The following is a 22,362-nucleotide window of genomic DNA, read 5'->3' as shown; positions in this document are numbered from 1 at the left end:
TAGTTTAAAAATTGCGGTCCCACTTTATATTAAGTGCCTTTAACTACTATGTACTAACATTTAAATGAATAATTTTATAAAATGCACTTATTGTGTACACCCTGTATGTGTTTTTACAATTTTTACAATTAAAGTAATTACATCTATAATTACAGTACACTGCTGAACCTTCCCTTACACCTTAACCCACCCTTAAACCTAACCATACAATGAAACCCATGTCTTTAACCTTATCTCCCACCTCAATAGCAGAAGCAAAAGTGTTTTGCAATATAACATGAACACAATAAGTACAATGTATCTAGAATTTTTAATGTGAGTACATTTAATTAAAGACACCTAACATAAGGTGTTACCAAAATTACAATTTTCATTGTTCAACAATGTTATTTGTTAATGATGGTTTAATTTCAAGTGATTTTGGCTCCAGTTTCTAAGAAAGAAAAATATTGGTGATAATGTCCTCAAAATGTTTGTGTTATTGTGACTTTTGTCTGTGTTGTCTTGCTGCAGGTTCATTGGCTGTGTCAGTAACGGACATGACAGCACCTGTGGTCGGATCATCAGGGGGAGTCTATGCTCTGGTCTCCGCCCACCTCGCCAATGTCGTCATGGTAATTGAGAAATCACTCTATTCCTATAATGGCAGTTTGAGGAATTGTGACTTGGCTTGGTCAGAAATTCGAATATGAATATACAAGGTCCAAAATTCCAAGCAATTGGAACACTAATCACCATTACGGCGACTTACAGTGGCATGGTTAAAGACTTTATCATGTAAATTCACAGTAAAACGAGCAGGAAATTACTGTGATTTAAGTATCATTTTGCTGTTGATTAACAGTAATTCGTAAGAAAATGACCCAGCATGCATTCATTTCACTGTAAATTTCTGACTACAGTAATTTATTCTAAAATAATACTTAAATCCAGTAGAAACCTGGCAATCTTTTACAGTGTAGACTTAATTCAAGCTTAATTCAGCTCGTGTTTAAATTCTCTTTTGAAAAATACCAGGATGCCTATGACTCAGACTTGTGTCAGGATGAATAATGAGTGTGAAGTTCAGCCGGATTTCTCTTGTCACAAAAATTACTCAATAACTCAAGCTATTAACCCTTTCTGATGTGTTTGTGCGTGATTCATTCTTTTTCTGCCTTTATTTCAGACACAGCTGTTCCCATTGATATTCTCAGATGATCAAATAGCTGAAAGATTGTTAGGATCTTGTTACAAGAGTTTTAGCTATTCATATGATACGTTAAACTCAAGTATGTTGCTCCTCCCTCTCTGTGGCGGACCAATCAAAGACCTCTATGCTGCTCCCCAAAACTTTGACCTTATCTCTAAGTGAATGGAGGTATTTTGTACTGCATAATGACCTGGTAACAGTCATTAAATATTAACACTGGGGCTGTACACAGTTCTCCCTGGTCAGATCATGAACCCTCCTATACTTGCTCAGCATTTCAGGTAGAACTTTTTGTGTCAGCACTGTTACATGGTCAGGACTCAGATTACACATAGTCTGGCCACAAAAAAACCTGATCTCTCATCAGGCCAAATCAAAACTGACTCAGTTATTATTTGGAATATTACATGCAAAACAGCAAGACTGACCTTGAATTAGCTGATGAGTCACAGGTGCTAATGCTGCTCCCTATGCCAGCTCTGATCCTCACATCATCACTGAAAATGCCAGAACAAATATCCATCTCAGTTTGATGCAACCTCAATAAAATAGGGTACCAAAACCAATTCTCTGGAACAACACCAGAACAGTCTAAGAAAGAATACTGATGTGCTTTCTCTCTCACCTACCAATTTCCTACTCTTATCTCATAATTTGTTTTTTCTCTCCCTCACTTTACAGAACTGGTCAGGGATGAAGTGTCAGTTCAAGCTCTTTCGCATGGCAATGGCTCTGGTGTGCAGTATGTAAACTGTTTTCATGTTACTCGTGCTGAAAATGTAATTCTGTGCTTGAAATATCAAATATTGAATATTTAAAGTCATTTCTAGGGATGCAAATATATATATATATATAAGTGTATATATATATATATATATATAAGTATATATATATAAGTATATACCATAACAGTTATCAGCCAATATTTATTTTTTTTCATTTATTGAATATTTAAAAGTGCAGTATGTAATATTGATAGCTAGTGGTTGAAATGGGTACTGCAGTCCAAATTCAAAATATTGGAGAGGGTTGTTTCTCCCTCCTCCTCCTCCTTAGACTTGACGCTTACGCGGGTTGCCGGTTTAAGGACACGCAACATAAATGAACTCAGTTGACAATGGAAGGCGGCGAGCCTTACACTGTAAGTTGAGTTGATTTATCCGCATTTTAATATGCCTCTGGATATAGAGCTTTTTACATTGATGCTGAGGCTTTTTAGGAAAGGTAGAATCTGCGACCTCTGACCTAGTTTGTTTGCTGGCTTGCGTGGCAACAATACGCTGTGTTTTCCGCCAACTGGCAACCCGGGGTGTCGAAATACTATTAGGTAAATTGGCAGCGGGCGGGATCACACAGACCAAAACAAAAACAGACATTCTGACATGGAACGCACATTTCAAAGTAGAATAACTGGCTGTAGCATTGTTTTTCAGAGAAACAAGTATGTGAACTTACTGTAGTATGTTTCCTAAATCTCTGCAAACATACGGTGTTTTTGTGCTTTAGTACCGTCAAAAAAATTAAATACAGCACTTTTAATTGTGCATTCTACTGTGCATTTCTTTTTGTTTAGATTACCTTTGCCATCATCTAAAGCTCACTCAAGTTAATCTTTAAAATAACAATTTAATAACGTTATCAAATGTAAATCTCAAAAAATCAATTTTATAATGTTGTAATGCCTAAATTCTTTCATTCAACATTAAAATTCTACAGAATTTTAATATGGTCAATTTATCAGGTATCAGTATCAGACAGAATTTTAATATTGGTGCATCCCTATAGTTATTTCCAGAACTAAAATGTGAAAGTCTTCAACTTTTCTTTTCTCTGAAGGTGCCTTAAGTCATTTTTTCCCCACATATTTATTCTGTACACAGTGGTTCACAAGAACATTTTCGACCTGTGAATTAATTATAGTTACCAAATACCTGCAATTATACATTTCTAAGATGACATTGAATACTGAAACCTTTTGCAAGGAATTTATTTTCTTTTCTACACCCACTGTTAGTGTAAGTCCAATAAACATAAATATATGAACAAATTTACTGTATTGAAGATTTGCTAAATTTACTGAAATTTGTAATATAACTACCACTCATATAGATTCTACATGTAACCCTCTCAAAGTAAGCATTTTCTGTATCTGCAGTGAGTGTGGAGTTTGGTCGTGCCGTCTGGCTCCGATTCTATCCCCCAGCTTTCCCACCATGCCCTAATCCCAGCTTTGTGGCCCATCTGGGGGGTGTGGCAGTGGGCCTCACCCTTGGTGTTGTGGTTCTTCAGAACTATGAACAGCGTTTGCAGGAACAGTCCTTGTTCTGGATCTTCTTCAGTGTCTACACACTCTTTATCCTCTGTGGAATCTTCTGGAACATTTTCGCTTACAATCTCTTGGATGTCAAGTTACCCCCACCTCCATGAAGCACTGTGTGTGTGTGTGTGTGTGTGTGTGTGTGTGTGTGTGTGTGTGTGTGTGTGTGTGTAATGACAGGCAATATAATTTAACAGTTGTAAAGGTCATGAATGAGAAACAAATGCTAGTACCTTACTATACAGTCCTCCTGCAATGTTTGTGTTAATAGTGCCTAAACCATGCCAAGTTTTAGTGCCATCAAAGCAGCTAAAACCGCAGATTTAGATTTTTAAGCAATGATGAATGTAAATTTGCAGGACAAGCCCAAAGGTTGATGCTTTTTACAGCTATATACTTTGTGCCAGCGATCGAGGGCTATCAGCGATAGCACAAGTATTCATTTCAGAATAAAACTTAGGTTTAGAAGCTGCTACTGGCTTGTCAACTGACAAATTCATTCATATAGTCTATGCTAGTTGAAATATTTCTCAATTATTGAAGGAATAAATACATCCCTTAAACTGGCACGGAACCTGAGGTTGCATTAGCAAAGAGAAATATCGGTATGAGGACCTTTTAATAAGTGTTCTATATTTTTATAAATGACTATAGACAAGTTCATGAGGTAGTATGAGAGCACTGTTAAAGCCCATTGTGTGTGAAGGACTCTTAAAAGATATTGAAGAAGAACGAAGTACCAAGGAAACAAATGAACAGCTAGATATACTTCTCTCTATCTTGAAAACAATTTTTTTTTTTTTTTAGAAAATAATACAGCGTTATAAGGTCGACTTAAAAGAACTGCAGTCCTTTCCTGTTTTCAGTGGCGGTCTGCGAGGGAATTTCCTAGACTTTAATATGTAAACCATTATTAATCAAATCAATCTCTCCCTAATATCTAAAAATATGAATATTAATTTGATAATTAATGAAATGCTATCTTTCTGATCACCAAGTCAAAACTTGACTATAGTACTGTAGTAAAAGATAAGGGCAAATCATGCAGTGCCATCTACAGACTATGAACAATATTTCAACACTTGTAAATGAATAGAGAGTCCAATTCCTTCTAACATCTGCTCACTTGTGTAGAGGTTCTTTTCACTTTTCCACTCCATTATAGCACATTTTTAATATTTCAGACCAGAGGTTCTGAACTCTGGCCCTCGAGATACACTTTCTTGCAGAGTTAAAATCCACCCTTGATTAAACTCACCTACCTGCAACTTTCTAGTAATCCTGAAGATTTGAATTAGCTTGTTCAGGTGTGTTTGATTAGGGTTGGATCTAAACTCTGAGGGCCAGAGTTGAGAACCCCTTGTTTAGGGTACGTTTACACGTCAACGATGTACTAAAAATGGAAAAGTTTTTTCTTTGCGTTTTTCATGTACAGACAACAGCATTGTTAATCAATCCCAGATCCGCAAAAACTAATAAAAACGCTGGTATTATGCATGCCAGGCCAGTAGATGGCGATGTCACTTTGTAAAGAAACACTTTGCATCTACAGACTGAACATGTAATACGTATGTGCATGACGTCATCGTTTTCACAAATTTGTGCTTTTGTAGTTTACTCAGAGACAATAACCGTATCATTGTCAAAAACTTGCACTTTCAACCCCGTTTTTAAAAGTTTTCATTTTCAGGCCCCATTCATATGATACCTTACCCCAAAACGCCGTTGTTGTGTAAATGAAAGGCCAAAACGCATAAAATGTTTTACGTTTTTAGTTGAAAATGGTGTCATGTAAACAGCCCCTTAGGCTCTTACATTTAGGCTATGTGTCTGAAAGTCTTTATAAGCACATGGCTTCATGACACTGCAACTGTGACCTCTCATATTTATGCGAAAAGAAGTAAAAAATATTTACTCTCTTTTGACTTTTTTTGTGCCACATTGCATCATTTGAATTAATATTATTTGAATATACTTTCTGACTGTGATTTAGTGATTGAAATTCGCTTGAGCTTTCTCACATGAAGAAAAATATATACCTAAGTTAAGCACATTAGTAAAATGATTAAAACAAGTTAGTTTTATCACTTTAGCTGTTATGTTTATTTTTAATAATTTTTCAAGGAGACTACCTTCCCTGATGGACCGCCACTGCTCATTCTTGTTGCCATCAAGGAAGAGAATTTACAGTACCAGCACTATCAGAATCATAATTTTTGTCCTGAAATTGCACATTTGATTAGATTTATTGAATCATATTTGAATCACGTTAGTGAAACAACAGCATGACCTTGGGAGTCACCAGAACTCAATTTCAAATCAGTGATCAACAGAAAAAGAACATGTAATTTATCGGCTATACATGCTACAAATAACTAAATTAATCTGTTATATGCTGTTTAATATATAAGTATTGCAGTAGTTATTAATAAATTGTGATTTTGTGACATCTACTGTATACCTCAAATACTGTAAGTGGTCTGTGTTATGAAGTTCATTTCTATTGGTGCTGTAGTATTTGAACAGGTTGCTGAGTGTCTGTGCCTCTAGTAACTGGTTAGCTCCTCTCAGTTCTGTGCACAGTCGTTCTTTACAGCAACACTGATCCTGGTACAGCTTTGTGTGTTCTCTGAGTATCTTCTGCCTGTAGTGTGTGTTGCCACTGATTCTCAAACTAACAAGAAAATAGGAAACTCTAAATAAAATCTTCAACTGCTGAAAGTTAATGAACCCAGTACTTCAATTCCAGTTTATACTACTTTGTGTCCTGAACAACAGGAAATGTTTTAACAATGTGTTTAAGTTACTTTTGAAGTGCCAGTATTTTGTTTTGCGTTGTGCTGACCTTACTGTATCAAAATGTAATGTTGGGATCATGCAAGTAACCTGGGATTGTGTGTAAAGGGCTATGGCACTGGAAATATGAGCTCAAGCATATTTCAACATGCGTCTGTTTTGTAGATTTGATATGTAAATATAAAGTGCATTAAAAAAAAATCTGTAATTGAAAATGGAATTTCGTTGTGAATTAGGACAGTGGTTCTATAATGGTATGTGTGAACCCTGAAACTCTGGATAAAACTTTTATTTTTAATAAATTGCTTTAAATAACCAAAAGTCATACAAATTAGGGTGTTTATTGTAATAAACTGAATATTGATTTCAATAAATTAATAAATTCTGGTTTCTAGGCCACTAGAGTCTATAGTAGTAAACTATTGTGAAATTCGTTACAGTGATTTGAAGGTAGGGAGTGTCTGAACTTCAGTTCAGATCATACAATCTAAAAAGTAATTCAGTATTTTATTTAAATATTCTTTATGTAAAACAAACTCCATTGCAAATGTGTACCTTGAAGTATATGGCACCTATAAGAAGTATTCAGAAGTGTTAATCTAATATTACTGGCTTTTCTCCAAAGTTCACAGAAAGTTGCATGACTGTGTTCCATTTCTTAGAACGGTTAAACACTGCAGTTAAACCATGACACACTGTCACACTGACTATAAAATCGAATGACTCCATTGCTCTTGAACATGTCCAACATAGATGAGAAATCATGGAGTGCGAGTCAGTTGTTAATGACAGTGGATAAACATGCATCATGAATGCAAATGAGGAAAAATTCAGTCGCTGTTTGTGTCCTCTGTTTCATTTAATCAGCTCTTTCAGAGAACTGTATCACTGTATTCACTGTATCATGTAAATTCCAGAGATGATGTTGAAATCTTTACTCACTTGTTCTCTTGAAGAGGAGTATATTATTAATATTATTATTATTATTATTATTATTATTATTATCTATCCATATAAGAAAGTCCTTGTAGTAGAATGTCCTTCTGCCGTTGTTTCTCAATGGGGAAAAAGCTGCTTTTAGGCATCTGCTAAAAACCTGTGGGGCTAATGACAGACTGAACGGGACTGTATGATAGGCCATCCCAGTATACAAAGGAATTTTCTGCAAAAGAAGTAAACATGTATGTGTTTATGTGAGTTCAGTGGTTCTACCTTAATATTATAAAGCGACAAGAATACTTTTTGTGCGCCAAAAAACAAAATAATGACTTTTCAACAATATAGTGATGGGCCGATTTCAAAACACTGCTTCGGAGCTTTACGAATCGAATCAGTGATTCGAATCTCCTATCAAACGGCTAAACTGCTGAAATCACGTGACTTTGGCACTCCTAGTCACTGATTCAATTCGTAAAGCCCTAAAGCAGTGTTTTGAAATCGGCTAGAAAGGCTGCTGCAGTGGTCCCCCCAAAAGGCATTCATAATTAAAATCGTTCCCAGTTCCTGCGATGCAGACACGCCAAAAAGTGAGTACTACCACCAATAGTTAAAAGAACTATGAAAACGTTCCTCCAGTGGGAAAGCCCCAATTGTTATGTCTGTTCTACAAAGTGTTTCACAACCAAACACACTTGACTTGATGAGTGATACAAGTGGTATAAGATTATGCGTGAGACAGGAGTTCTCATGCGAGACTGGATTTCTTCCTGTTAAAAATTGTAGCCTGCAAGAAGCTTGCGATCCAAGTTGGCTGTGTGCTGAGTTGCAGCGAACATGAAGAAGAAAAGGAAAAAAGAAGTATATGAAGAAGAGAATGGTTGCTTGCAGAAGGTCTATAGTCTCACTTAGCCAGACCTTCAGACTGATGGCAGAAGGTCTAGACTCTATCGCAGCTTTCATTGGCCAAGAACCGCCCAAGAGGATGTTTGACTGACATGTAACACCAATCACAGTTTGTTTTGTTCCGCATCATGTTTAGGGGCGTGAAAATGTAAAGTCGATGTCCCTGCAATAATGTCCCAGCGTACATCTATAAATTATTAATTCAAGAACGTTGTGCAAGTTTACAGCCACAAATGGAGTCACGAACTTCACATACTTTTGAAAATCCAGCATTTAGTTGATCATGGTAAGCGCTTGTAAACACGACCGCTTTCTTCTTTCACGAGGGGGTTTAGCGCCACACCATTTGTTTCCAGGCGGACCGTTAAAGAACGCTACACACGTGTCTCCCGGACATCCTGTATAATTCAACCAACCAGATGACGACTTCGAAACTACTGAAGTGTTTCCAGATAAGTGTGCCATATGCATCAGATGTTCAGCCAACAGTCTGTGGGCGTGACGTCTGAGGCTGAGACTAGTAGGTCTATGACTTCTCCCTCTGAACTTTCCCTTGCTCTGTATCTTGCTCTCTCATTAGCTGTGTAGGTCGTTTGTTGTCTATGCAATTTCCAGTCAAAATACATTTCACACTGCAGTAGACAGGTCCAGATATTTAGCATGCTAATTATATCACAGGCTTTGGTGATGCATCTGTGCTTCTCTCAGATCACGTTTTTGATAATACACAGGATTGTTACGTGAACGAGCATCAATTTGCCTCTGATTTTGGGCATTTGTCTGCGATTTCCACAAAACTGCCTGTTCCACAAAAAATCAGGGCTAAACTCATGTAGTGTGTACCTGGCATTAGTTGTCTTAGTGACTGATTATGTCCTTGTTAAAAGTCCTTGTAAACATACATGTTTACTTCTTAAAAATCTCCTCCAACTAACTCCCTGGCACATTATACAAGGACCAATGTTATGGTGGGGGTTTTTTTGTTTTGTTTTGTTTTTGTCCTCAAAACTCATAAGACACAAACTTTATAAGATATTATTTACAAATATAATGTGTACATTTTGCTGCATGCTTTGTTCAAATTCATATGTTATCTAGAAAGTGAAACAAATGGTTATTATAGGCTATTATAGCTGTAACAGTTGTGTTCACAAGTTCTAAAATGTTTCATTATTCTGCATACTTGTTCAGATTTATATCACATCTTACAGTTAACAGTTGGGTTCAGAGTACACTGTAAATTGTGGTAACCTGATTTTGTAAGTTTTTTTTTTTTTTTTAACTCTTAAAAATGACTTTTGTTGATGTAACCTTGTGTTATCAGGTTAGTTTGAGGGGGTCTTAATCCACCACTGCTATGGAAGCCCGTTTCCGCCACAATTGAGTAAAAAAATATAATTCTGTAAGTCATAATAATGAGAAACTTTCTCATAATTATGACTTAGTATCTCATTATATTGAGAAACTTTCTCGTAATAATGACTTAGTTTCTCATAATAATGAGAAACTTTCTCGTAATAATGACTTAGTTTCTCATAATAATGAGAAACGTTCTCGTAATTATGACTTAGTTTCTCATAATAATGAGAAACTTTCTCGTAATAATGACTTAGTTTCTCATAATAACGAGAAACTTTCTCGTAATAATGAGAAACTTTCTCATAATTATGACTTAGTATCTCATAATAATGAGAAACTTTCTTATAATAATGACTTAGTTTCTCATAATAACGAGAAACTTTCCCATAATAATGAGAAACTTCTACGCATGCGCAGAGCAGCGGAGCAGAAGGGCGTGGCACGCTAGCGACATCCGCTGGTCAAAGTCTCGTAAATGCGAGAACCGCAAACATGGCGCGTTATGCAAAACAGTTGTTTTCGTTAAAGTAATCTACAAAGTGCAGTCTATCTATAGTATCATTAAATAACATCAGTTATTATAAATTATCAGTATATCTTCAATACTTTTCCATACGCACGAGAAGGTGGAACGCAAAGTGGTTTCCGTGGTAACGGTGGAAACTGTTGCATGAACGCGACGGCTTACAAAACTATCAGATTAACGAAGGAATATGACATGTATTCGTTAAGTTTAAGTGCAACGTCTTCATAAAATGTGTGGGTTTATGTGTTAACGTTAACACGTATTTCGCGGATGAGTCTAGGCTATTTGATGTGCAGGTTTGCCTAGACAAGGCGCTGGAAAGCTTTTCTAATATAAACCGGGTCCTAAAGCATTTGCCCAGTCATAAACCTTCATTCCAGTGATATTCCTACAGAAAACACCTTTTAAGATGTTTATGACTCATTAGAATGTATGCAAAAGACAACTTTCCAGGTGAAGCGTTCTTTAACAGACTTGGATATGTAGGTGTGTGCTGTCTTATCATTCGTCTATGTGTTTGAAATCCATGGATCACCACTCTGTGTTTCTGCTTGTTCATACACAAAAATACAAATGAATGTTACAAATGAATAAACGACTATATCCCGTCTCATGGCTACTGATAATTTATCAATAATGTTATTTATTTAATGATATTATAGATTACACTTTTGCAGAACGTGCCATGGTTGCGGAGTTATCGCATTTGACCAGCGGATGTCGCTAGCATGTCACTGCTCCGCTGCTTTGCGCATGCGTAGAAGTTTCTCATTATTACGAGAAAGTTTCTCATTATTACGAGAAAGTTTCTCATTATTATGAGAAACTAAGTCATTATTACGAGAAAGTTTCTCGTTATTATGAGATACTAAGTCATTATTACGAGAAACTTTCTCAATATAATGAGATACTAAGTCATAATTATGAGAAAGTTTCTCATTATTATGACTTACAGAATTATATTTTTTTACTCAATTGTGGCGGAAACGGGCTTCCATAATAAGGGGCTACTGTGAATGGTGAATTTTAGCCTGCATCAGAAATGTGGTTTTATTGGAATAACAGCTGACAAAGTTTTGCCAAGTTTATTTATTTATTTAAATAAAGGCACTTTCTATGTTTTATTTTTTTCTACATTTTGTAAATCAGGTTGCATTAACAACATTAAAAAATGAATAAATGTAACTTTATTGGAGAAGTCAATAAAAATATACTTTGTGTGTATTCACTAGCAGACATACAGTAAAGACCTACATGAAGACATGATGTCACAGAACTGTCCTGTTTGAAGATCTACAGCTTATTCAGAATACTTTATTTTTGAAGTGATTGAAAATAAACAAATTATATAATATATTCCAAAATAATAATATGCAAATGTAATTTAAACTTTTACATAACGTGTCCACAATATTAACATTAAATTTGTAACAAATAATGTTACAAATTTAGGTTACAAACAACAAAACACAGCATTCACCTTATCCATCAAAGAAAAAAGCCATTTCTATCAATTACTTGTCCTTTATAATTATACCTCTCTAGGTCACTAAATACCTTTCAACATGAGGAAGCATATGGAGAGGAGAGAGAGCTTTTACTGCTGATGTTGTGCATGTGGGAGGGGATCGATCGTCATCAGGAGCGCGCGACGCAGCTGCGTGTTTGCGTCATATGTCGCTGCATTGTGGGAGAAGAGATACTAGAGAAGCCGCGCCATTTTTGCGTAATTCGACCTGAAATCGAGAATCTGTGCATTGTGACTGTTTCGAATCCTTTCCCTGTTGGATTAGAAGACGATAACGAGTTATTATCAAAATGGGACGAAAGAAGAAGAAGCAAATGAAGCCCTGGTGCTGGTATCCTTTTCAAGATCCGATGCGGCCTGTTCAGTGCTGTGTTGCAGCAGCGTGATCATGAATTTGAGCTCATGCTGTCAGTTTCACACTGCAGTCACATTTATTGCTGCTTATTAAAATAATATTAGAAGCCTGTGTGTTTAGTTTTGGTAGAATTTGTTATCTTAATGCCATTTTCGTTAGAATGTCTTGTTTGTTGGGGTTAAGAGAGTAATTAGACAATAGCTGTCTAAACGTAGCTAGGCGCTTTCTGAACGTTTTGGGCTGTAATGGTGATCCATAACTACAGCTAAATGCATTTTTAAAACATTAAAGTTTGATCTTAAACAATTCACATCTTTTTTTTTGTTTGTTTGTTAAAAGTATTTTTTCCTCCCTTGAATATGACCCTTAACCAGAATTTAAGGTACTGCAACAGAGATTTTGATGATGAAAAGATTCTCATTCAGCACCAGAAAGCCAAACATTTCAAATGTCATATATGTCACAAGAAGCTGTACACAGGTCCTGGATTAGCCATACATTGCATGCAGGTATGGATAGCTGTTTTGTTTTATAACGTGTATATATATATATGTATATGTTGACGTTTGGTAAGGGGTATTGAATTAAATACCTTTTTCTTTTCTTTTTTAAGGTGCACAAAGAGACGATTGATGCAGTTCCTAATGCAATACCAGGAAGAACAGACATAGAATTGGAAATCTACGGCATGGAGGGTATTCCAGATAAAGACATGCAAGATCGGAGAAGAGTACTTGAACAAAAGTCTCATGGTACATCGTAGTAGTGCATAGGCAATCTAATTGTTTTGTAAAATGTCAATAGAATGGTTTGTCACAGAAATATAACCTTGTTGTGTTGTGTTGTCTGAGCAGAGAGTCAAAAGAAGAAACAGAATCCGGATGATTCTGATGAGGAGGATGATGATGATGATGAAGCCGGACCTTCTTCATTTCAGCAGCCTGCTGCTCAGCCTCAGGCTGCCTACATGCCCCCAATGACCCAGCCAGGCATCCATCCTGGAGCTCAGGCCCAAGGCATGCCACACGCTGGTTATGCAGGTGTGTATGCCAGTAGTATACAGAGTACAGCTAAAACAAAAGAGTGCCCCATTTAGACTTCATATCTCTTCCTAAAGGCATGCCACCTATGTTGACTGGTGTCCCACCAATGATTCCTGGTATGCCGCCAGTAATGCCAGCCATGCCACCTGGGTAGGTCTCAGTGTTCAGTTATGTAAATTATAATCTGATTTACTATGGTTCAATGTGATTGATCTTTGGTTTCATCTTGAATAGCATGATGCCAATGGGAGGGATGATGCCTCCTGGTCCAGCAATGCCTCCGATGATGCCTGGCATGCCACCAGGTCAGTGTTAAAGACAATCATCGGGGATTAAATTATTTAAATAGACTAGTTAACATAAATAATTAACTGTCATTATTTTTAATGATGCACTAATATGAAAACTTGAATTTCTGCTTGGGTAAAAAATTAATATATCCTCAAACTGAAAATAAATAACAATTTTGCTAATTAAACTCTATACTGTTCAGGATTTTGTGTTCTCAGGTAAATTAAACTAGTCATAGTAAAGTTCTTCGGCAACAAGCTGCCTCAATATTTTAGCCGAACAAATTTTACATATTGTTACTCTTAGCATCTTTTTTGTTCACTGTGAAGTGCCTCCACATATTTACCTGTTATGGCTTATTACTGGTACACACGAAATACACTCAAAAAGCTTCATCCAAGGTGGTAGTAGTAGACAATTTTCTTGTTTATAGGAATGCCACCCCATGTTGCCAGGCCTGGCATGCCTCCTATGGCACCTGCAGCCCCTGTCACAGCTCCTGGAATGGCCAGCAGACCAGCTGTACCTGCCACACAGTCTGTTGCTTCTAAACCTCTCTTCCCCAGCGCTGTGCAGGTACTGAACGTAGGGCTAGACTTGTTTGCTGGATGAGTATGTAGCCACTGTTTGGGAATTGATACATTTATGGGATCATCAAGAGTTATTGGATCATAGATTGATTTAAAGAAACAACCAAAAACCAGTGGGTATTGTAATGCCGGGTTCAGACTACACAATATTTTTGTTACAATAGTCACTGTGTCAGATTATGTGAATTTTGTCTCTCAAATTTTTGTCGTGAACAAGAAACATTTCAGACTACACGTTTCTTCCTGACCAGTCATCGCTTGCCGTCTTCAACGATGTGCATGATGACATCGAGAAGGCGGAAGTAGCAACTGTCTTCTGGAAACAGTGTAAACAATGCAACATGCTACCTTAATGCTAATTTCAGTACTCACTGGTGTCATAACAATCGGATCCTCTCTCGAAATTGGGTCTCCACAAACTGTCAGTTAATGATTATCCTAAGTATATACGAATTATATTAATTTAAAATACGCGTATAGCTTACAAGATAATGCGTAGGAAAATAATGCATAATAAAACCAATTGAACGTAATTTCTTACGCTTAATTAACCATTAATTAATAATAATAAGACCATTAGGTAGGGATGTAATGGTATTATAAATTTCGTGGTATCACTATAGCAAAATTGTCTCCATATTATCGTGGTCACATGACTGTATGAAACGATAGGTCTTCTGGGCAAAAAGTGTAGTTTTTTCAGCTCTGTTCCGAAAACGGTTCTGGTGTGATGAGTGGGTAAAGTGCGTGGAGCGTATCCTTTAATAGAGATGTCTCACCTCATGAATATTATACCAATGAATGCACAGAAAAGCAGATATCAATGCAGAGACAGAGGTGCACAAAGCTGCACGATTAATCTTTAAAAGATCACGTTCCCGATTTCATCACCCACATGATCTAATTCCTAAATGACAACAATTCACCCGTGTATATTAAATCTTTGACACAAATAAAATTGCGACATTCAAAGCGTTCGCGCTGCCGTTGATCTAGAGGGAGTTGTCATGTTTAGATATAAAAAGCTTCACAAACAAGTCTTTTCAACCACACAGTGTCATTATTTCTGTTACAAATATTCCAATTATAACAGAAGTATACATAAGTTTATTATTCAGATATAAACGCTGATGTCTACATTACCGATCCAAATATTATAATATCACCTTTTGAAAGTAACTGGGTGCTTCAAATAACTGTATTGATTGCATTGTTACACGACTAGGTGGCAACAAATTACTGTTAAAAATGTATCTATCACTGAATAATTATTTCAGAAACAAGTGAAGTCTTTATGAATCCAACTTACAGAAATATTGTTTCACCTGTCAGGATCTTACATGTGTGTTCAAGCGTCTTATTTTGTTGAATTTGTGGTAACACTTTGTTAGGTTCATTTGTTAACATTAGTTAATTGTATTAACTAATATGAACTAACCATGAGCAGTACATTTGACATGTACATCATTGTAACGTTCAATCATTGTTTAACACTTACAACACTTTTCCAAGTCTTCATTTGTTGTTGTTTTTTTTTGTTTTTTTTAAAATATCGCAATAAATATCGTACCGTGGACTTTATACTGAGGTGTAATCGTACCGTGAGGTTTTGATATCATTACATCCCTACTATTAAGTGAATAATTGGACATCATTAAAGCACCTTTGCTATTGTTCGCCAGCATTTATCTTTTTTCACTCTCTTGTAGTAGTCCCTCGAAGAAACATCATAAAGGCAGGTGTACCATTGCCATAGTTCCACGAACCTTTCCTCTATTGCGTAATTTCACCTAGCAGCACCAATATCACGTCTCTTCCATTTCGCCATGTTTGAAAGCTGTGTACGGAAGAGCTTATGTTCTCCTATTGGTCAATGTCACAGATGTGATGGAACCCATCCTGGAGGACTGAAAAAAAAAAAAAAAAAAAACATGCTAGTCTTTATGTTGGGATGTGAAGCATCACAAATGCAGCAGCGATTACTGCCCACTATGACACACTATGCCTGATAAAATTAACTCTTGCGCCCTGAGTCCTGACACCCATTGTCATTAACAAATCACCACGAAAACTCCATGTCAAACGGATCATGGCAAAATCGGCCTGATATCATGTAGTCTGAACCAGGCATAATAGAGACATACTTTTCTTTTTGTTTTGTTTTTTGACAAATATAGTGCCAGTAAAGGACAACAGCTAAGCAGATCTTGCTGCTAAAGAAACTACAAGTCATTATAAACAGGCTTTTAAAGTCTTAGCACAAACATACAAGGCTTTCTAGAGTAATTGCCAGTTTACTTTGTGAGGTTGAATCCCGAGTTTAGTCTAAGGAAAGGTTTTTTTTTTTGTTTTTTTTTTTATTTTTTTATATATACTGTTATCCTTTCTCTCTGCTTCAGATGGGGACTGGTGTTGCGAGCCCCAGCGCCGCCCCTGCAAGTGCAGAGACACAGTCTGCCTCCTCTAAGCCTCTGTTTCCTAGCTCTGCCCAAGTACGCAGTAGTTTGTGTGCTTCTCTTTACTGCAGTACAGCATGCCGATCAGACGCTTGTTTCTGTCATTAATATATATGCACATGCATATGAAGTTGTAGTGTTGATATTTAGGCCGGTATTTAGCTGCTTAATGATTTGATTCCATTCTTGATGCATGTATATGCTTTTTGCGTTCAGCATATTATTTGGACAATATATGTAATTGTCTTTTTGAAGGCCAAGTACTTGTACTAGCTTTTTTTTTTTTAACTACCTTTAGATTATGTATTTTGTTTTTGTATGATTTTAGTTATTTTCAAAGCTAAAATTATTTCTTCTATAATTAAAAACAGCTCAAATTGACCCCCTTTTTTTTGGGTGACAATTTGTCAGTGTGTGCTGTGATTGGGCAAGTTGCTTTTCTTCAAGCATGTTTTGAAAATGTCAGTTTTTCCTTTCAGGCGCAGCAGACTGTATCAAAACCATCATCAACCACCTCTGATTCTCCTAAAGTGACATTCCCAGCCTACACCCAGCCTTCCTCCACTCCTTCTGTTGCTGCCTCCTCCAGCACTGTGGCCAAGCCCCCTGCCACAGTCACAAGTAAGCCAGCCACCCTCACCACCTTGAGTGCTACCAGTAAGTTGATGCACCCTGATGAGGATATTTCGCTGGTGAGTGCTTGAGTTTTGCTCTAACTACTTTTTTGACAGTAAGTAATTGTGAATGCATTATCTGGAGTTAAAGAAATATTGCAAAAGCACAAGTTTAACAATTAAGTAATGTTGTGAGAATACATGCAGTCCAAAGTATGTTCTTGTTACCGCAAGTGTCTAATTACATTGTTATTGTCTTGGCCCCGAATTCAGGAAGAGAGACGGGCTCAGCTGCCTAGGTACCAGAGGCTAATCCCTCGGCCTGGGCAGACTGCAGCGGCTGCTGCCTCGGCTCCCCCTAGTGGAGCAGTGGGGGGAATGATACCTGCCCAGCAGGTTATACCTCCTCAGCAGCCTGGAATGAGGCATCCCATACATGGTAAGATTATGTCTGTAGGTCATATCATTTCTGTTGATGGTTAGTCACCGTCACAGGGTTTTTCCTGCATTAAAAATATTTTGGCGATCACCAAAATTAATCTTAGTCCCTCCAAAGGTTTATTTGATCATTTGATGTGCCGTTCTGCTGTACTGGTACCTGCTGATAGCCGTCTGCTTTAAAACACTCCTGTGAGTGTTTGTGTTTGTGCTTTGTGAAGAGCATCAAAGGTTTCTATTTACAATGTGCTTTTGCAGCTTTTGAGCTTTGTAGCCAGTCACAGACATCTGTTGCAATGTTAAGATGGTCAGAATCTGCTCAACACCACCCAAAATGGTGGATTTTTTGTTCAGAACGAGTTCTGCATGCTTGTGAATCCTTTCATTATAACCAACAAAGCATAAACACAGTCAATAAGAGATTCATTGCACAGCATAGACAGCTTCTTTGATTAAAATAGTTTTCGCAAGAGTGCAGCTTTGTGTACCACTTGTTATAATTGACAGCTTCAGTGATAATGGAAGAGATCTTTGCTTGCTTTCTATATAATTTTTTTTTTTTTCTTTTTTTTTTATGCTGCTAGCTACACATTGCAAAGTTTCTGGATTTACAACCGTATTTAAATGCACAGTTGAATCCAACAGTGATAATCGTAGCAATGGACAGAACAAAATGCACAGATCATTTGACATACAGTATTAAAGTCTTAGTGTAAATGTAGACCTGCCACCTGTTTTTTTTGTGTAATGTTGTTTTGTTGTTCATTTAATTTCTAACTTTACAAATCAGTCACTGTTTATCAGAATGGTTGCCTAGCAACAAACAATATAATAGTGAAGTAATGAGGCCACAGGTGTACACAAACAGCCAATCATAATCAAGGACAGTCATACTTCCACAATCCACAATCATGTTGACATTAAAATATTTTAGTGATGATAATTTGATTAGCTCAAATCATTAAAGGGATAGTTCACCTAAAAATGAAAATTATCCCATGATTTACTCACCCTCAAGCCATCTTAGGTGTGTATGACTTCTTTCAGATGAACACAATCAGAGATATATTTAAAAATATCCTTGCTCTCCAAAGATTTATAATGGTAGTGAATGGGGGTGTATTTTGAAGCCCAAAATAAATGCATCCATCCATCAATAAAAATAATCAGTAGAGCTCCAGAGGGTTAATAAAGGCCTTCTGAAACAAAGAAAAATATTCATATTTAAAACTTTATAAAGTAAAAAAAAAAAAAAACAAGCTTCTGGCAGACGGCCGTACACATTGATTTGCGGCGGAAGAGTGAACTCTGACCCAAGGCATGATGCAGTGACGAACGCAGAAGCGCAGAGGATGGAACAAAAGAAAACATCGGACACACATTAGGTGTAAAACAAGAAATTTCAAAGAGAAATGTCAGAGGATTTCAATATAAGAGAAGAGGAGCTTAAGTTTGTTGCCCAGCACTATTTGAACCGCGAGAGGCGTCTAAGCTTAGCCTACTCCTACATCCTGCGTCATACATTGCGTGAGGGGTTACTCATTTGGCGTAAGTCAACTGCGGAGTATGTGTATGGTCATCTGGCGGAAGCTAGCTATTTTAGATTAGAAAGTTTTAAGTATGGATATTTTTCATACAAAAACCCATCTCTTCACTTCAGAAAGCCTTTATTAACCCCCTGGAGCCTTATGGATTACATTTATGATCTCTATGATGTCATCATAATAATCAACGACAGTAATAAAAGCTATAAAAGCTACTAGATGTCCTAATTAAACTAAGGCCTAATCCTGGCTTAGTCTAAGCCCTGTCTTACATTTATTTAAAATTATTAACATGCAGTTGTTTTAATTTTTTTAATGTGTAATAATTTTAAAATGTACTTATAATTACATAATATTATGTAAGTAAATAATAAAGTTTTATTAATAGACTAATCAATAAGAAAAAAGATCAAGAATCATTTTGAAATCGGACTGCAACTACCAGAATCAGAATCGAATCGTGAGGTGCCTAAAGATTCCCACCCCTACAATGATTTTTTTTGCTTGTCTTTGTTGAATAATACAGAAGATAAAGAGCTTAAAAAATAATCACATATTAAATCGCAATATTGGTAAAAATAAACGCAATTAGATTTTCCAAAATCGTTCAGCCCTAGTGAGAAATGTGAGAAATATGCTTAATATTAGCTGTCAGTCTTGTGTAAATGTAATGTTTAGTCACAATATGTGTATTTTTGTTTTCAGGTCAGTATGGTGGTCCTCCACAGGGCATTCCTGGTTATATAGCTGGTGGCATGCCTCCTTATGGACAGAGTGCCCCAATGGTGCCCCCATACCAACCTGGCCCACCTGGGCCTCCCATGGGCATAAGGCCACCCGTAATGTCTCCAGGCAGCCGATACTGAAACAGCGCTGTCGTCCCACTAGGTTTGGAGGTTAAACCTTTTCTCATCTTGTGCTTTTAATGTAGCCAAACCAATGAGCTCTAAACCCACTGCTGAAGAAAAACTGGACATTTAAGATATGTTATATCACACAAAAGTATTGGATTCAGCCCTTAAATAAAGGCTAAGAAGATAACAGCAGTATCAATGTTACAGTTGATACATGTATTGCTTTTCTTCCTATTGTGTTTCATTCAGGTTGTACAAGTACAGTATATTAGACAAAGGTTCATAATATATTGAAGCCGCTGGCCTAACAGTATCTCCATACTCAAGGCAAGTTCCCAGTAAGATTTCTGCTTTTATCTTGGTAGTGAAGCCCTCACAGCACCATACTGTGCTGTTGGACTTTATGTCCCCAACATCAGCTTGGTGAGGGCTTCAGATCACTGTTGTCATGGTGTTTTTTCTTTTAACTGTTTGCATCCATTTATTCAGGGTTTAAATAGCACAAGGGTAAATATGTGTCTCTGTATTTTTATTATTATTTTTTTTTTTTTTTTTTTTTTTGCTATGTGCATTGTAATAAAACATACTTAATTTTGATTTTTTTTCTTCTTGATTTTGTTTTTGTGTGAGTGTGTTTCCTGAACAGTGGAGTCTTCAGGCAGGTTGGTTTTCCTGATAAAGCCATAATGACGTTACAGACACTCGTTCTGTCAATAACAAATTTGTTCTGGAATGTTCATATAGGTATTTAGTTTATATTAACACACCATTAAGAGTCATTTATAGTAAAGAGTAAAGAAGTAATCACTCCTTAATATTTTTAACCGTCATATGACACATTTTTGCTTGATAACCCAGTTGCATGGATGAGCTTTCCAGAAGTTGGATTTGAATGCACCACACATTGTCTGACATGACATGCTTGTGATATTTCTCAGTTACCAGTATTAAATTGGTACAATGGCTTGGAAGCATTTCCTGGTCTGCAGGTAAGACCCGCTGTGTGAATTATATTGCAAAGGATCCAATTTTACTGCATGTTTTTGTATTTTACCCATGGATTTTAGTCTGTCACGTAATGGTTTCATCACAAGAAGAATGTGACGTCTGTTTTAGCGTTTGGGGAAAGCAGGAAAAATTGACTGAAGATATTTACCAGTTAGGTGTTTGTCAGACAGTCACACAATTTAGATGGTTGTTTTTTTTTTTTTTAGGCTAGCCAACCCTGCTCCTGGAGATCTACTGTCTTGCAAAGTCAATCAATCACACTTGTACCACATAAGTTATAACCATGGTGTTTTGGATCACTTGAAAATTACAGGTGTAGTCATGATGGAGCAGTGCTGGAACTAAACTCTGCACGAATATTGCTCTCCAGGATCGGGGTTGTCTACCCCTGCTTTAAATTTACTTTATTTCACACCAGGTTTTCATCTTTCCTTCCTACTTCAGTATTACTTGGAATGCCGAGAAGTATTGTTATGATTGTTGCTCCTGATTTAAAGTAGAAAGGTAGGGTTTTTTTGGACTGATGTTACAAATGTGAAATAAACAACTGTAATTTAATTTGAGTTTGTGTTTCATTGCTTGGATTTTAATATGCATACAGTACCAGTCAAAATGGTTTTGAGGTTATTTTCCACACATGGTAACACCTTTTGTCCAGTCTTGTCATCTGGTGCTAATTGAGATGCTTTTCCGACAGTCTGGAATAAACTTCGGTATATAGTGGAGATGGTTTGCCTATAATATTAAAAAAAAAAATCTTTTGGCAGAATTTTACATACTGTACATATATTACTGTACAATATATTTCCTATGCACTCAAAAAAAAAAAAAAAAAAAAGGTTTGTTCAATGAACTATATCAATTTCCCAACAATTTAGGTCAATACAATAAGAATGAAATGAAAGTCGATTTAAACAAATAAAGACTTAATACATTTAAGTTTGTGTGTCATAATGGCTTTAGCATACTAACATGCGCTATTTCTAGTTAGTATGATACAAGAATTTTAAGAATTTAAGTTTGCTCAAAACATTTTGTTTAAATGAAATTCTTTCTTTCATACTGTGCCAATTTGTGTGGAAATGTTTCCTTAATTAAATTTATTGAACAGATTTTTCAGGTGCAGTTTAATTGATCAGTATATGCAATGTATAGAATGAACAAATATGGCAAGGCAGGTGTCAGTACTGACTACAGTTATTAGTGAATCAGCTAATCTCACGCCATCATAGAGCTGCCAACAGCACAAGCGCCACTCTTCAAGCACAATAACTGCAATATTCAGAAACTAATAAATGTCCATCATAACTGAACATTAAGCATTTTATTTTTCAGTAAAGGGAAAGACCTGTCAGTGTTTAATCTCTTAATTAAGCTCTCCTAATGCAGTCCCTTGCAAAGCATGCTGGGAACTACAAATCCACTGCCCAGTTACAGTAATGTCAACTAAAACAGATTAATAAACTTTAGTTTATTAATCTTTAGTTTATTAAAGTTTTATTAAAACTTTAGTTTTAAAAAATGTATTGAATACATTGAAATTAAGTAATTAAGACAGTGTTCAAAAGTGTGTTGCTTTAGCTCGTTTTAATTGAACAACAGTCAGAAT

The 22,362-nt window shown here is 36.4% G+C and overlaps 2 protein-coding genes across 7 annotated transcripts in view; both read left to right on the top strand.

Moving 5' to 3' along the window:
* The window catches only part of rhbdl3 (rhomboid, veinlet-like 3 (Drosophila)), a 75,915-nt gene extending 69,289 nt beyond the window's left edge, over positions 1-6,626 (top strand). For 4 of the 5 annotated variants that reach the window (XM_051897440.1, XM_051897441.1, XM_051897442.1 and 1 more), the window contains 3 exons: positions 514-614; positions 1,874-1,934; positions 3,348-6,626. In XM_051897440.1, coding sequence (XP_051753400.1) covers positions 514-614; positions 1,874-1,934; positions 3,348-3,619 — 434 coding nt within the window. In that variant the 3' untranslated portion in view covers positions 3,620-6,626. The remainder of the gene's footprint in view (positions 1-513; positions 615-1,873; positions 1,935-3,347) is intronic. The other variant, XM_051897444.1, reaches the window with a different exon arrangement.
* A 5,019-nt stretch (positions 6,627-11,645) lies between these two features.
* Positions 11,646-21,311, top strand: znf207b (zinc finger protein 207, b). 2 transcript variants are annotated; one of them, XM_051897300.1, is made up of 11 exons: positions 11,646-11,891; positions 12,298-12,424; positions 12,529-12,667; positions 12,770-12,955; positions 13,033-13,108; positions 13,193-13,263; positions 13,683-13,825; positions 16,239-16,331; positions 16,775-16,987; positions 17,183-17,348; positions 19,597-21,311. In XM_051897300.1, the coding sequence occupies exons 1-11, from the start codon at positions 11,851-11,853 to the stop codon at positions 19,755-19,757; spliced, it is 1,416 nt and encodes a 471-aa protein (XP_051753260.1). In that variant the 5' UTR covers positions 11,646-11,850; the 3' UTR covers positions 19,758-21,311. The 2 variants fall into 2 exon arrangements, with proteins under 2 accessions (XP_051753260.1, XP_051753261.1); XM_051897301.1 differs by lacking the exon at positions 16,239-16,331 and having other exon boundaries at positions 11,649-11,891.
* The last annotated feature ends 1,051 nt before the right edge of the window (positions 21,312-22,362 follow it).

Source organism: Ctenopharyngodon idella, chromosome 6 (genome assembly GCF_019924925.1).
Source record: "Ctenopharyngodon idella isolate HZGC_01 chromosome 6, HZGC01, whole genome shotgun sequence".
Classification (NCBI taxonomy): Eukaryota; Metazoa; Chordata; class Actinopteri; order Cypriniformes; family Xenocyprididae; genus Ctenopharyngodon; species Ctenopharyngodon idella.
Note: the sequence above shows the minus strand (reverse complement) of the source record. Positions and strands in the feature narration are given on the sequence as shown.